Source organism: Acartia tonsa, chromosome 1 (genome assembly GCF_053477335.1).
Source record: "Acartia tonsa isolate MP-2025a chromosome 1, ASM5347733v1, whole genome shotgun sequence".
Taxonomy (NCBI): domain Eukaryota; kingdom Metazoa; phylum Arthropoda; class Copepoda; order Calanoida; family Acartiidae; genus Acartia; species Acartia tonsa.
In genome coordinates, this window is record NC_137260.1 from 57,480,761 (window position 1) to 57,497,637 (window position 16,877).

General features: G+C 41.8%; 1 protein-coding gene across 1 annotated transcript in view; it reads right to left on the reverse strand.

The window, feature by feature from the left end:
• The window catches only part of LOC145324630 (uncharacterized), a 62,264-nt gene that overhangs the window by 37,552 nt on the left and 7,835 nt on the right, over positions 1 to 16,877 (reverse strand). The window contains exons 3-4 of the mRNA XM_080167214.1: positions 16,223 to 16,286; positions 15,893 to 15,972 (exon numbers count right to left, since the gene is read on the reverse strand). Coding sequence (XP_080023340.1) covers positions 15,893 to 15,972; positions 16,223 to 16,286 — 144 coding nt within the window. The remainder of the gene's footprint in view (positions 1 to 15,892; positions 15,973 to 16,222; positions 16,287 to 16,877) is intronic.

The window sequence follows — 16,877 nt, forward strand, 5'->3', positions numbered from 1 at the left end:
ACAAATCTAATGAGAATTAAATAAAAAAATAATAATTCATGTTAAAAAGAACATATATTTTTCTGGCAATGAAACTACATTTTTATCTTCAGGTACCATACCCCTGGTGATGGAGTTCTGACCTTAATAATCCAGGCTTTGCTAGGCACATCTTAGCTTTTAGACCTGCAGGAAGGGGTGGTACTCTGGAAAATTTTTTGGCCTCAATTAATGTAAAATAACTCACAGTTCACTCGAAGCGACAGTAAGAGAAAAAAAATTTCCCAGACATAAGGCCAACTGTTTCTAAAATGTTCCAATGAACATATAAATTTAGTGGAAAAACGAAAATCTAAAAATGAGGCCATTTCGAGAAAATTAGATTTTAAAATTTCAAGTTCAATTTTCATCCCCTAGGAGTTACCGCATAATTATGACAAGAAAAGCAATATTATTTATTTAAAATTTTGAACAACTTTGAAGTCATTCATAAAACCTCTGTATATATGATTTATTTAAAGCTGAATTTCCGTGACCTTAGCAAAGCAACTGATAAAAATAGCCATTAATTAACTCCCTTCAGGAGTGGTTTTATGAAGAACTTTATGAAAGCAAAGTAGTTCAAAATTTTAAATAAATAATCTTTGCTTTTCTTGTCATGATTGTGCGGTAACCCCTAGGGGATGGAAATTGAGTTTGAAATTTTCAAATCTAATTTTCTCAAAATGGCCTCATTTTTAGATTTTCGTTTATTAATACTATATTTACATGTTCATTGGGACATTTTAGAAACAGTTGGCCTTATGTATGGGAAATTTTTTTTCTCTTACTGTCGCTTCGAGTGAACTGTGAACTGCAACCAAATATGTATATTAACAGTAAATTTTTATTCAGTATAACTATGGAAAAAATAATGTTTTTTTAAAATCAGAAACATATTTACAGTACTTCTTGTTACGGGTTCTAAAATGTTAAATACTACCTACTGCAATGTCGGGCGAGTGGTGAAATTATTATTTTAGTAAGTGGAGAGGGAATGCCATAATAAAGTAGTGCATTCATAGGGTTGGTTGTCTGTGCGGCTTCCATGTGAACTATCAACGTCTCCGAAAGACTTGAACAAAACCTATCATTAAAGTTTCATTTTGATAGTAATAAACTATTTACGAATTTTAAAAATGTCAAGCATCAAGGCCCTTAAAGTCTTATGCCTGATATCTGAGGTATAGCATGGTTTAAAGGCGCATATTGGTGTATGTATGCCTCCATAATACTGATACATACATTTATAAGGTATTCAAAGAAGACAAGAAAAGTTTTATTAGAATATATAAAGAAAAAGATTACTGTTTGTCTGTTTCCGTTTGTAGCTAAAGATCTTAGAAATAACTGAATCGATAAGATACTAAAATACCAAGGAGGGAAGGGACATTGGGCGATTTGTTAAATTAGCCCCCAAAGTTTTATAATAACGTTTTCTTATTCGTTGGCTTAACAACATTGGGACCTTTCACTGAATTGTGATTGGTTGGTTAATTAGGTTAAGTGTTCAAATGTTTTAACCATTAATTGTAATCTACATAAGGGTTTGTTTTGTGTATCATCATTGGTAATATACATCAATTTATCGGCCATTTTCTTATCCCTTTAGATCCCTGCTGAAATACTGTTACTTCTTAACATATTCTGCGAATTTTAATGCCTTCAAATTTACTTCTAAGATGATTTGACAAAATCATCTTTGAATATTTGGATAGAATACAAGGGGAGGATTATATCTCTTCTTCAGTTAGTGATACAGTTCGTCAAAATAAATAAAAATTTAGTAAATAAAATTCTGATTTTCAAATAAATATTCGTACAGTGACGTTCATAGGGAGGGTAAAGAAGCATTTACCTCATACCCCCCCCCCCCCAATCTCACATCCCAGAAGTAAATACCCCCCAATCAAGAGTTTCTACCCACCCCCCAAAGTAAAATTATAAGCTTGGACGTCCTTGCTTCTGTACTTACTTAACGAAATACTACATACACATACACTTGTACTTATGGACAGCATAATGTGTAAAGTAGGAAAGCTAATATAAAGACAATAAATTTGTAGTTATTGTGATCCAACATGAAAAATTGCATTGTGTTACTGGCCTATGACATTGTGAGTAGTCTAATATATCAAGTATAGAACTGTCCCAGGGAGGGAGGGGACAATACCAGATAAATAAATGATAAATTTGTTTACAGACAAGAAACTGCAGAATTAATAACATTATAACATTTGTATATTATTACACAATAGTTAAATAAGTTGGTCGGGCATAAAAGAAGCTATTACCAGGGAGGGAGTGGACATTAGACTGTAAATTTTACTGGTACCCAAAGGTTTATGAACACGTACTCTTATTAGCTTAAAATTTTGGTAACTTTTATAAAAATCTTGATTGATAGGTAGAAACTAACAGTGTCTCAGCTTTTCCCCCAATGATTTTTTATCTACAGAAGAGATAATTTTGCCCATCAAAATCAATTTTTCGTTCATTTTCTTATCCCTAAAATCCCTGATTATATAGCTGGACTATCAAAAATAATATTTAATAAAGTTGATAAAAAGAAACTAATGCAAAAAACATTTATCTTTTTTTCTCTCGGTTTATATAATACGTCAAACGCTAGTTATAAGTCTAAGAAATACACATATAAATATCAAATACAACCAAAAAGTAATTTATTTTGTCACTTTAATGTAATAATACACTGTAAATGTGGTATTCGGCAACCGTGAGCCATGCCTATGGCACCCCTGACCGGGGTTCGGGGAAGGGCAAAAGGCCCTCCCCCGAGTCCTGGGGAAGGGGTCTGCCGACCCCCTCCCTATGCCTAGAATTAATGATTGAATCTGACAGCCTTATTATGGTTAAGCTGCATTGTTAATTCCCCCCCACCCTTCCCAGGGATGGGGGATCATTATTGCCCAAACTGACTATTGTATATGTATTATATTGCTTTTATTTATGATTATTTATTCCTATCTGTGTAGCTATTGTTTGTTGTATATAACTTTAGTAATCCTTAGACCTTCAATAAAGGAACAACTGAATAGATGCTGTTTGTTATTTAGTGATTGCTAGAGAAGCGTAGCTTCTCTATAGTATAGGTGTCCACGTCTGTGCACACTGCCGTAGTCATTTTGAACTCTGGTGTCTGCCATTTATCCTAGGCGGATACCACAACTTTTGGTGACAGCTGTGTGAGATTACGGCAAACCACAAGTGTAGAGCAGACGCGCAGCTGAGGCTAAGGTACTCCCAGCAGTGAAACTGGCAAAACTGACACAAGCAACCTGAATTACCCACCCTGGATAGCAAGGTCTAACTCTGTATCCGGCAGTTGTGGAAGCGAGACAGCGAAACTTGACGGAGAACCGCGAGAAGCGCCGACATCTAACGGAGAATTGAGCGCTCAAGGGCTGAAACAGGCCTGCGGACCGGCTGAAACAGGCCAACTAAGTGTAAACGGCTGAAAATAGGCCAACGTTTACTGCAAGAGATAGCAGGATTCGAACCAGCGGCGCTGCAGGACGGGACATTCCCTGCCGCCATCAGCCGGATTCGGATACACGGCGCTGCAGGACGGGACATTCCCTGCCGCCGACAGACTGAAACAAGCCAAGGATTCGAACCAGCGGCGCCGCAGGACGGGACATTCCCTGCCGCCAACAGCCGGATTCGGATACACGGCGCTGCAGGACGGGACATTCCCTGCCGCCGATAGGCTGAAACACGCCAAATAGCTGCGAGCTGCGAGCCAACATACGAGTGTAGTGTACCAAGCAGAGGAAACTACGTCAACTCCAAGTATCCTGAGAGGCTACAGCGCAGCCACCCATCTAGAAAAGCAGATATTATATCACATTGTAGGGATTACCACCCTAGTGTGATGGCTAAACAATAGATTTATGAGCAAGGATTGGCAAACAATTTGTTGTGTATTGTGATAAAACTAAAAATAGAACAGGCTTGGTAAGCAAATCTGTTATGTATTGTGATAAGGCCAAAAATAGAATCTAGATGTAATATAACAATGCCTTGATAAACAATCTAACCACCCAAGCCTCCAGCACAACAAATACACCCCTTATTCCAGAGGAAAGGGAGGGGCCCACCCTCCATTGAAGAAAATACAATCAAGGTGACATAACAATAAGCCCAGGATTAAGGAGAAAGGGCACCATTACCTCACCACACAGTTACCTCAAACCCACAGCACTCCCCCTTCCCCACAGGGGGAACGGACGGTTTTACCCCGTCCCCTCACGCGCTTCCCCCCTCCTACCCACACTTGACTAAGTCCGCCCACGGTGTGGAGCTAGCGACCGGGAGAACAGAGCGCCATTTACGGGTCGCGCAACAGAGTTCGGGACATATCATAAAATTCAACGGACAAAGCGGACCAATGAGAGAGCGAGTTGAGGGATAAGTGCGCGTTTTACCTGTGTGCGCGGATTTGACGGTGCGTAAGCGCGCTGCAAGGAAAGGATATTTCACACACACACACACACACAGGAGCGGAGCTACTCCATAGCATCTAACAGAGATATTTTTAGAAAATAAGAATTACAAGCTTCTCCCTCCTATCTATAGTGTGATAAAGGAAAACCCAATCAGTTCCTGACAGCAGTTCAGACCCTCAACAGCTATCTACCCCTACCAGCCTACTCTACAAACTCAGAATAAAATTAGTGACAAGTACATCTAAGTTATATCTTTGTAGCTAAACTACCAACCTAGTGATAAACAGTGTTGGCTGCTAGGCTAGAAAGCCTCAAGTGCAAACCATTTATAATATTGCCTTATAACTTTGTGTCCCGCCGCTGAACCGTTGACCCGATGGAGCAGCCGCAAGCGCCAGGAGGCGACCAAGCCCAAGGATGGCTCCAGGATGACCCCCAGCCGGCTCCAGCCGAGTACCGCAAGCTGATGCTGAGTAACCTGCCGGAGTATAGAGGGCCGCCCAAGCAATCCTGGAGTTCCCACATCCGCAGACTCGAGATGTCATGGGCGGCTTACCGCGTGCCGCCCCATGACACCCTCAACCGCCGCAACGCCCTTTTACTGTCACTGGTAGGGCAAGCGGCGGAAATGGCTTCTCATCTGTTTGGCGAGGCAGGCCAAGCCTTGACATACGAACAAGTCAAGGCCGAGTGTGAAATGTTATTTCGTCCAGCCTTTGAATCCCAGACTTTGAAGCAAGCCTTCAGGGATTACAGGCAACACTCGACAGAACCTATACAAGCATACATATCCACAAAGTGTGCCTTGTATAGGGAGGCCTACAGCCATGAGGATCTCGAGTTATTAATCGATGAATTAAATCGTGGCATTCGTAACGCTAATGTGAAACGTGAAATGATGAGTCATGAGATCGCCTCTGTACCTGAGTACACGAGGCGAGCCATGTTCACCGTCACAATGATTACCAAGCAGCTGAAGGAGGGTGTGTGCCTAGTGGACGCCACCGACGGGCTCACGGGATCAGCCAGCGTCCAGTTGCCCAACTACGACGAGTCGGAGCCAATGGAGATTGGCGCCTTGGCTCCGGGTCTCCACCAGATGGGGAAGGTCGCCCCAGATGACAAGACTTCAGGCCGCTGTTACCGCTGCCAAGGGAAAGGCCACCGAGCCCGAGACTGTCCGACGCCTATGGAAGTCAGCCTGGAGGAGAGATGCACCCAGCCATGCCGTGACCGTCCTGCCAAGTGCGAGCGTTGCCACTATGCTGGCCATACGGCGGCCGAGTGCAGAGCCGACTGGGACCAGGTAGCCGGCCGGAGGCGCACTGCAGACAAGGGCGCTCCCCCAGGAAAGCCCAGCAGAGTAGCCAACATGGAAGGGAGCGCGCCCCCAGCACCACCGCAGCAAGCAGCCGCCCCCAACGCAGCGGGCCGAGCCGACGGAATGCCGCAGTTTGGAACCGTTCCAGCTAGGATCAACGTACTGGGAGGCGCGGCTGAACCCAACCGGGTTGGCCTGGGCTTCAGCCTCAACCACCTGGGGCCGGAGTTTGTGCAGCCCAACAACATTGCTGAGCCAGAAGTTCTGAGGCCCCAGCCCTTTAGCCTAAACATGATGGGGCCTGCCCGACCGAGCCTACCCAGCAAGAGTGGAGGGGCGCTACCCAGCGTCACTGAGACGGTGTACGGGGAGGCCCTGGCGGCCGTTGAACGAGAGAGGCAGGAGGCGCTAGCCAGCGCATCAGAGTCGATGTATGGGGCGCCACCCGGCGCCGCCACCTGCGATGACTGGGGGGTGCTATCCAGCGCCTCCAACCTGGTGCCTGGGGCGACAACCGTCGCCGCCACCGAGATACCTGGATCCTGGAACGAGCCAGCAGTCCCAGAGGAAGGGGTTACACCCGTCACCCCCAGTCAGCCAGCGCCACCAGCCTGTAGGGAGAGCCCAGCCATACACCATCCAGCGCCCCCTGCCAGCCGAGGGAACCCAGCTGCCCAGCACTTCCAGTCGAGCCAGGATAAGTTAAACTTAACAAATGTATTGTATCCAAATTATTGTAAAACCCCAACCTTGCCTGTGCCTCCTGCACCAGAGGCTGGGGAGATTGAAATTTGGGGATATAAGGACTTGCCTGTGCCACATGCACCTGAGTTCCTAGGGCAGGGGAGGGACGTGAGTCAGGGCGAGCCTGTGCCACACGCACTTCAGCCCCATGCCACTGGGCATGCCATGGACAAGGGAAGGGACCCCTTGGGGCTAGGGGAGCCGACACCCAGGCAGGCGCCAGTCGCCTGTCAGTCTGTCATTGGGGAGGGTATCGGGGTGCCCCGGACACACAAAGATAACGCTCAATGGAAATTTGTATCTAGCCAGGAGCAGCCCAGCCGTGTCCAGCCCCAAGAAGCAGCCGTGACCCGAGCCGAAGATCCCCAGCCGCGTGCGCGAGGTAGATGGCTGTCTGGTAGCTTCTCACACTGGTGGATGGTTCTGTGGGGACTACTGCTGGCAGCCGTGTGGCCTACAACTAGCTACGTCCTGGTAGGGTGGGACTGCACCAACCCCACCCACGTCACAGCCTACAATAAGGAGAAGATGTGTAGCACGGAACCGCTACACCAGGAGGTGCCCCTGGGCCATGAAGTACATGTCCTGCAGCAAGTCAAGATTAGGGAAACAACAGGATACAGTTGTCAGCTCACCGTGTCCCAGTGGACATTCAGGTGTGGGGTATGGGGTCACCTCAAGGTGACCTCGGTCCCCACCCTCATGAGGCCAACCAAGATTGATCCAGAAACGTGCCGAGACCTGGCCAGGAACCGAGTCTACACGCTGCCAGGCAAGACCCAGCCACTGACGTTCCAGCTGAACCATCCCCTGTTCTTCACCCTCGACATGGTGGGCGCCCTGGTCAACAGCCCCGAGGGGGGGGGTTGTGAAGGGGAGGACGTCCACTTCGAGGGCCAGCTGTACCGCAACGAATTAGTGCTCCAGGAACGACGGCTGCTGGTCAAGTAAGAGACCTACGTAGTAGAGGATGGACGGGTGGAGTCCCAATCTGACCACCTGACCCTAGAATGTCCCCATTCTGAGCTGTCTTGCATCACTGGGGAAGCAACCTACGTGTGGGACCACCTGGGGAGAGATTGCCCCTTGAGGCTGATCCGCAGCCTCCAGCCTAGCCTAGTGATGGATGCGTTCCTGGTTGACCATCAAGCCCAGTTCTTCATCAACATGACCACCCCCACCTCAATAGTGAACTGCGACTTTGAGGCCCATGCCACCAACCACCCAGCATTGTTCGTGGCAGCTGACCCGGCCGCGGCAGCACTGCCCAGAGTATCGGCCAGGGATGTGGATGTCCCCCTGCAGGCCCAGATACATGCAGGCTACATTGGATTTACCCTGGAGACACGCATGAAAAGCACAGCGGCAGAAGAAGTAGCGGCCAATTGCTGGAAGCTCCAGCAGCTAGACCCGGTCCACCCGGTGCGTGTCCAGGGGAGCACGTTCTCTGTGTTGAGGGGAGATGTCCTGCTCCAGCTTACCTGCCAACGCAACAAATACGTTGTCTGTGAAAGCAATGAATGTTGGGACAAAGTACCAGTGGAACCCACAGGATTTGTAGACGCCGTGACACGGGTGTATAGCGGCCACGCCACCAAGATTCCCTGCTCCTCCACCTACCCCCTGACTGTGCACGCGGAGGAAGGCTGGATAGAGCTAACCCCCGCACCTAAGAAGAGGCCACCCCCGCTGGATACGCCCAAGCAGCTGCTGACAGAACCCTTGGATGACTTTAGTTCAGGAGGCTTGTATTCGCAGGCTGAGTTGAACGACTGGCAGCAGCTGCTAGCGTTCCCAGCGTATAAAGCCGCCATGGTGACCGGCCTGTCCTATGGCTCATGCGTTCAGCAAGGTAGCTGTTTGGCCACCGGAGACCATGGGATCGTGTCCTACAATATCGACCGACTGGCGGAGGAAGGAGAGGCCGCCCTGGATGTCTGGGCTGGGTTCAGACAAGCTATTCACGAGTGGGGAGATGGCGCAGCCATACTGTGTTTGCTGTTGTTGATCCTCAAACTGCTGGGGGATCTGACCATCATTTCCCTGGCAGCCGCACAAGGAGGTGTACGGGCCGCCATGAATGCGATGTCACAAGTGTTCCTGTACCATCCAACCTTGTACAGGAAGGCCTTGGCCAGAGCCCGGCTCACCCATGCCAAGTCCCGGGACTTTTCAGTAGACTGGGATGCCATTCCCATCGGCCGGGAAGCCGCCGAGGAAATGGTGTCCATGCAATCAGCCGATAGCGGGCATGACCGCCCAGGCAGGCCTGGACCGCCCTCTGGAAGACCCCGCGGCCCCTCGGGAGGCCAGGCTGCCGCTCAGACGGTCAACTTGGCAGCCAGTGCCCCAGCCGCTGCCAACAACAACCAGAATGCCCCGCTGCTGACCGGCCCCGCAGCACCTGTGCAACACGCCAACCTGACACCTGCCGGCGCCGAGCTACGTGTCCAACCAAAGCCAGCCTCTACCTTCTATCCCACGTTGGGAGCCCATCAGCCCTGAAAATCACCACTAGGATTCCATTGAATCATTATCAATTGTATATATCTTAGCCCTAAGGAGCGGGCCGAAGGCCTCAACCACTGTCGGAAGTCTGGCAGGGAGACCCCCTCCCAGCCTTCCGAGGGGAGAGTTGTGGTATTCGGCAACCGTGAGCCATGCCTATGGCACCCCTGACCGGGGTTCGGGGAAGGGCAAAAGGCCCTCCCCCGAGTCCTGGGGAAGGGGTCTGCCGACCCCCTCCCTATGCCTAGAATTAATGATTGAATCTGACAGCCTTATTATGGTTAAGCTGCATTGTTAATTCCCCCCCACCCTTCCCAGGGATGGGGGATCATTATTGCCCAAACTGACTATTGTATATGTATTATATTGCTTTTATTTATGATTATTTATTCCTATCTGTGTAGCTATTGTTTGTTGTATATAACTTTAGTAATCCTTAGACCTTCAATAAAGGAACAACTGAATAGATGCTGTTTGTTATTTAGTGATTGCTAGAGAAGCGTAGCTTCTCTATAGTATAGGTGTCCACGTCTGTTCACACTGCCGTAGTCATTTTGAACTCTGGTGTCTGCCATTTATCCTAGGCGGATACCACATAAAAACACATTTCTGTAATTCGAATTCATATTACAAATAAGTACTGTCATTAGGGGCTAAAGATGGATACACCATAAGCTTCTAATTGGGTGTCTCTAATACGATATAAGTGGTCAAACATCCAAACGACAACCAACCCTTTTTTTTGAGACCTTGTTAAAAAGTGTAATTAAATATTCATAATAGGGAATATTATTTGTACAGCGTCCTGGAGTAATTTCTATGTAAGAAATGGTTTGATATGAATGGGTGTAGTACACTGTGTATGTAAATACATTGTACAGTCAGATTCACAAATGGATTACTGTGTATCGAGATAGATCCTGAACTAATATATATATCTAGTCAGGGAGGGAGAGGACATTAGACTGCAAATTACCAAAGTACCCAAATTTTTATATTACCGTTTTATTGTGGCACATAGTGTTCATAGTGGCCTTTAAATAAGGAATTTTGATTGGCTGGTTCATTAGGTTAAGTGTCCAAAGGATTCAGCAAATAGTGTAAATCTACAGAAGGGGAAATTTAATAATTGGGGATGTACATAAATTTCTCATCTATTGTCTTATCCCTTAGATCCCTAATATATTGTTGATCATGGTTTTGTATATTTATTAATGTCAAATACGGTATTATATACGAATCTTTTTTTAAAAGATGATGATTAAACCAAAATCTTTTTTGAAAAGATATTGATTAAACCAAAATATATTATACCATTCTAATTCTATTGATTCTAACAAACATTGATTCAATAAATAGAAAGGACAACCGCACTCCCAAAACACAGGAATAATCTAGCGTATCTAACTGCTTTGGAAGTAACATGTTATATGTATGTATATTTGGATAAAACATTACTTACATGCTAAAGCAATCAGACTTGGGTAGTCTTACAGTTCTTGTAACATGTTCTATAATCACAAAATGTGTATGTAAAATAAAACTTAAAATTAGGGGGGGGGGGGAAGCTACCACGCGACGATTATCAACTATTATAGTTAATCTTTATTTGACCTAAGAACATTTTAAAGCTTATTTTTGAGAACCAGTGTGAAGAAAACTAATGTTTCCATTCCCCCCAGCAATCATATAATATCCAGGCACTGCTAAGATATCATCATAATTCTTTTATGGAAATTCCCTTTTTATAGGGAGTGTAACCACAATTAAATTGTGTCCCTATACGCCCGTCTGTCTGACCGTCACTCTGCAAGTTAGGACAAACAAATTACTTTATTATGAAACAAATTAAATACCATTATAAAACTTTTTTATTAATTTTGATAGAATCAAAAAGGTTTGTCAATATGTAATTGTCCATCCGTCTGTCTGACACTTAGAGAATGTAAATTTTTTATTAACTTTGTAATTAATTAAATTTATTTTTTGTTGTTGCAAATCACAGTAAAAATTTATTATCACTGCGCTAATTATGAACAAATAATCCTTGTTTTGATAACATGTCTAACTGAGTGTAGGGGGCTGGACATTACTTATTCATAAATAATCATTTATAACATGGTAACATATATTTCATACAATTTATTACAAGTTACTGTATATTATTATAAAGTACTAGTGGCTTTACCCAAAGCATCTAGGGGATTTTTAGCATCTCAAGACTTAAATCTTAAAATAAAATAACCCAAAGCCACACTAGAGCCTATATGAAGCTTTCCTAAATTGGAGAACTCAATCGGTTTATACTCGTCGCAATCTTATGCTTCAGACAAAAAAAAACTTACTACTTTATAGAATGAATTAGTATTATAAAAAAAGCATTACATTCTTATTTCACTCTGTATTTAATAAAACTTGTTTGATATCAAAAACAGTAACAGGCGAAAAGTATAAACAACGGCCCCTTATTTACAGGATTTACTGAGGTAGTAATGTGATCTGGGAGAATAAGGGGGGGGGGGGTTAAAGCTACAACTACTCTGCTTGAAGCCATACTTTTATTATACATTAGCTGCGCTACTAAACAGAAGAATTGTTGGACTCTGGTGCAAGATATAAAAATATGATAACAACCCATCAAAAATAGCAGAGATAGAGAGATAGCACCTATAGAATACTGGTTCACATCTAAACTTTTAGCTTTTTTCAAATTTTAGATGGTAATTTATATCATATACAGGGTGGGCCACATAAATCCGGACTTTTTTCACACGGCCATAGCTCCAAAACTACTTGACCAATCAGGACGTTTTACCACACTATAAAAAGCTTAGGTCATTACCTTTTTGCCCATAAATATTTTTGGAGGATGGAGGACGTGTACTCCGAGCTGGCAGCGCTTATGTTCAACATGGCAGATTCGAAATGAGCGCTAGTTTACCCTAGATTCTCAATATGGGCCCACTAAATCTAATCTCAGACCATCTGTAGCTGAGATAGACTTATGAAACTTGCTGGATATACTGTTAGATACTTAAAGAAGACACTAGAAAAGACTAGAGCGCTCTATCCTATCTGGTTTGGCCGTAGTACTCCGGCAAAGTGAAACGTGACAGATTTTAGGGTGTCAAAAATGTAAAAAATCTTGAAAATTTTTCGGTTCTCGACTACATGGGCCCATGGAACCTTAAAAATCGTATTAGACTATGTGTTACGATGATAACCATAGCTTAATCTTCATGCCATTTCCAAAAAGGTATAACACGTTGTTCTAGCTTAATTGTGGCCAAAATGAGAGCCGCCGTGTCGAATGGTAGCTTGAAAGATGGGTATATCTGGATTCTGCGGTTACTCACGTCCCTAAGGAGATGTGGCCTCCCAGCAGCCCCGATCTTCATACAATTGACTTATGGGCCTGGAGCGCCATTAAAGCACGAACCAATAGACGCGCCTTTACCACAAAGACCTCCCTCATTGCCACTATCAAGCAGAACTTCGCCATCTTGGACAGGGACATGGTGACCAGGGTCGGGGGGCGGTTTAGGGGGCGGGTAAAGGCGGTGATGGAGACTGGCGGCGATTTTATTGAATAATTTATTAGTCATATACCTAGTTTACTTCCCAGTTTTTAAAATTCAATAAAATCTTTAAAATTGACGATTTTATGTTCATTTGTTTAAAAATAAGAAAAAGTCCGGATTTATCTGGCCCACCCTGTATTGTAAAAATTTATTTTATACTTACAATATTTCCAAGCCATTGTTTGATAAAAGGTAAAAGCAAAACAGTTTGCCTAAATAAAGGATCATTTTGGAGGCAAAGGATGATTCTTGAATTGCCATATCCTTTTATAAACGATTTAGGTAATCATGCGAAGCTAGATATTGATGAAAATTTTTCTAAGCATACTTGAATCAAATAATATTTTTAATAACTTTTCAGGTTTGAATCTTTAAAAAAAAATCAAGTATAATTTTTCCTTTTTAGTTAAAAATGCTATATGCTAAATTCATTTTAAAAAGAATGCATAATGCAGATTTTGTATGTGCTGCTGTTTATTTTTTATCATATGATCATAACATACAAAATACAAAATGATTGCAGGTTCAAAATTTGCACTCTTGTCAGTTACAAATATTTTGCATTGGGGCAAAAATAGAAGATATATTTTTGCAGTATTTAATCACATACTCATAATTATCAGAACTGCAAAATATTACTACATAAAAAAAACATTACCCATTCTGTATTAATACATCCTAATAAAAAATGTCCCCTTTGACTAATTAATTTTGTGATTTTATTTGAGAATATGTAGCATTGCTAATGTGTTATTTGCAGTTATGACATCATGGAGGACGTGATCGCACATGATATTTTTGCTAGGATACTAAGCTTGATCCAAAACAAGAGTTTCAAAGAGGGAATACCAACCCTTTGTTTACTTATCCACTATTGCCAATTTCTTTTTCTAAGTTTCTAAATAAACTTTTTAATGCTTTTTATGATAGTGATACTCCAAATCATAGTAAAATGATAAAATAAAAAAAAACTATCTGCAAATATTCTGATAATAAAGTAAAAGGATCTCTGTCTGTGTATCTGTGTGTGTGTGTACTGAATTGGATCTCGCTAACCAATAAACCTATTTGGTTCTCCTTTACAGTGTAGCTTCTCATAGGTCATGGGAAGAACCCTGCCAATTTTTTTCAAACCACAATTAAAAGTGGCGGAGTTCGACTTTCCTCCAGCCTCGAGGGCCCCTAGAGGTCTTTAGCTGCTAATCCTTGTAATAAAGTAACAGGATGTCTGTTTGTGTGTACCGAATGATCTCACTAACCGCTGAACCGATCGGGCTCTCCTTAACTTGATAGAGACTCCTATGCAACATTGCAAGGTATCGTAGAAACTTGAAAGCAACATAGATAGGTAGCGTATTATTTAAAAAAAAACATTAAAAGTGCCACTAGAGAACTCTAAGGGAATAGATGCTTCAAATAAAGAAGTAATAAATTGACAAGTTGTTTTAACTTGCAAGTGGATCATATTTTTAAAAATATTATGAATTACTATGTTTTAATCTCCTCTATACAACTACTTTTTCAGATTAATACAAAGATAAAAAATTTGAAAATTATTAATATATATAATATAATAGTTGATAAATAGGTGTTGTCAAAATATATGCAACACTTAATACCAGAGCAGCATATTAGAATAAACAATAGAGGGGGAAGGGGTTAAATAACTGTATGTCCCCACCCAGTGGACCCTGTGCCAACTTTTAATTGGGTCTTTGAATATCAGCCAATATCGTCGGGAATATTAACACAGCTAAGTCGCTACAAAACGGCAGAAAGCAATTTGTTATCAGACGAAAAAGGTCCCAACACTGGATCAAGGTAGTTATCTGGGTTATACGTCTACATTTATAGATTTGTTAGCAGCATAATACAGCTCACATCAAGGATTTTGGCTTCCCTGTAAAACCTTGTCGCTTTGTGTTGATTTCGACAATATGGAATTTCCAAAATGTAGCTAAAAAATATAACTTGTCTGATATTTTCACGACATTATGACCAACATGCAACATTTATCTTTATATAAATCATATGCCTTTGTTCTAATTATTATATAATATTTGGATAAAATTACATCAAAGGTACATCAAAATTAGAAATTTTCATAAGGGGCAACTACGAAAAAAATATTTGAAAGAAGTGCTGTGCCCTAAAAAGAAAAAAGAGCAATTTTATCCAGCTGCCTTCATGTCAAGCAATAAACACTCTAAAAGCTGTAACTTTGAAAAATACAGGTAATGAAAATAAATTAAAAATATTCTGCCTGCCAATTGCCGAATATAAAATACATGTAAAAACTTGATTATCGCTACTTTATAAAGACAAAATTATTACGAATTTAAATTGTTAACCTAGGTTTTTATAAATCTAATTCCAAAAAACTTCTCTACAAGAAAGGTTCAACCACAGAATCAGTCAAAATCCACCTGCCAACTCAAAACGGCAATACTCAATGTTAATCTTTTTATAATGATTTGCAGTACAAGTTTTTTACAGTAACATGCAATGTAAATGCATTCTTTTCTCAAATATTCTCTTTTTATAAGAATTAAGAACCAAAGGCACGATGTGCTTTGGGGCGAAGCAAGTTAAAATGCTTTGCTACTAAATAAAATGAGTAAAAATGCATTTGAAAAACAAATATTTAGCAAGATCGAAGAAGTTGATGTAGTTTTCTTAATAAATTATTAATCCACACCTAAAAGGCAATAGACAGTTTATTTTAGATCAGAAAATATCATCAACATTTTTCGTTTACGAGCACAGGGTGAAAAGCAACAAAAATGTTTGTTTCATTTTCCCAAATTATGCGGACATTTTTCCTTGTAATGGCCGCTATAATACAATTCCCGTGCATTCAATAGTTGGATACATAAATGGTTTCCTAAGTATTGGAAAAGTCCATTGCTCTTTAAATACTAAATGTTACTGAACCTTGCTTAAAAGGTTTTAGGCATAATGCTTTTTCAATACCAAAATCTATTTAATTCAATATTTAACTAACTCTCTTGGAACACAGTAACCAATTCGTGTACCTAACTGTTGAACAATGTAAATGGCTCCCATCAAATACGAGATAAAGAAAAGAGTAACATTAAAATAAACATTAATGATATAGATGAAAGAATTAAATTTTAGGATGAATACATATATTAGTTGCATAGGAACAAAAATAAATATCGTTGGAATGTTGCGCGCTTGTATCAACTTGATCACGATAAAACAATATTAGAGACCAAAGGAAATCTTACCTTAACGTTAGAATGTTGATCTAGGACTTTTAGGAGTGTGTTGAGGTCAAGTTTGAGTCCCTGCCCGTCATCTTCCTCGCCTAGACGATATATTATTAAAATTATTGTTGATAGGAAAAATACAAAGAAATTTTAATATATCTTCTGTTCTGGGCTAACAAAAAAAGTGGCTGAACTAATGGATTTTAGCTTTAGTAAACATTTTTTATAATAATATGAGTCATTATAAGTGTGCGTTACTACTCATAATTGGCCCTGTCTCTAATTACCCCCCACCCCTTACCTCCCTTTCAAATGCTGTGTACGCCTTAGTATCAATAATAATTATACCTGGAACCCGCATGGTGAGAGGCACCAGCATATCCTTCCATTTGCTGTTCGTTTCTACATCGTGCTGAAAAAATTACAGAATTTTGAGTACAAATGTATGCACTTTCCCACATTTTTCATTTCGTGGCTGGGAACGCCTTTTAAGGGGATTTTCTTCGTATTTTCTCATTAGTTTTTCTCCTATTTCTAGCAACTGCGGGGGGCTATATCCCTACGGGGCCAATTGCCTGATCCTGCAGGGCAATCACCTAACCTAACTTAACCTAAAATAACCTATGAAAGCTACTGTGAAAATACGTCGAAACGCCCCTTGAGGGGCGTTACCCGGATTTTTTCTTGAGGGGGGGATGGCTCTAGCCCAATAAAACCAAATCTTACGTGATTTAATGTAATAAACAAACAAACGAAAAACCATCCCAACCTACCTTATATTATACTTTTCTTAAAGACCGGGAGTTAAACTCAACAAGGCAATTTAAGGGAAAATGCCCAAATATATTTAATCTTCTAACTTTTTGCGTGTCATATAAGTTTTTCATCAAGACGAAGACATGATCAGTTGTAAAGAAATCACTTAAATCTATGAAAATTATCAAAAAAAAATTAATTAAATAATTTCAAAACCTTGCCTGTTCCAAATTCCAACTCTGAATAT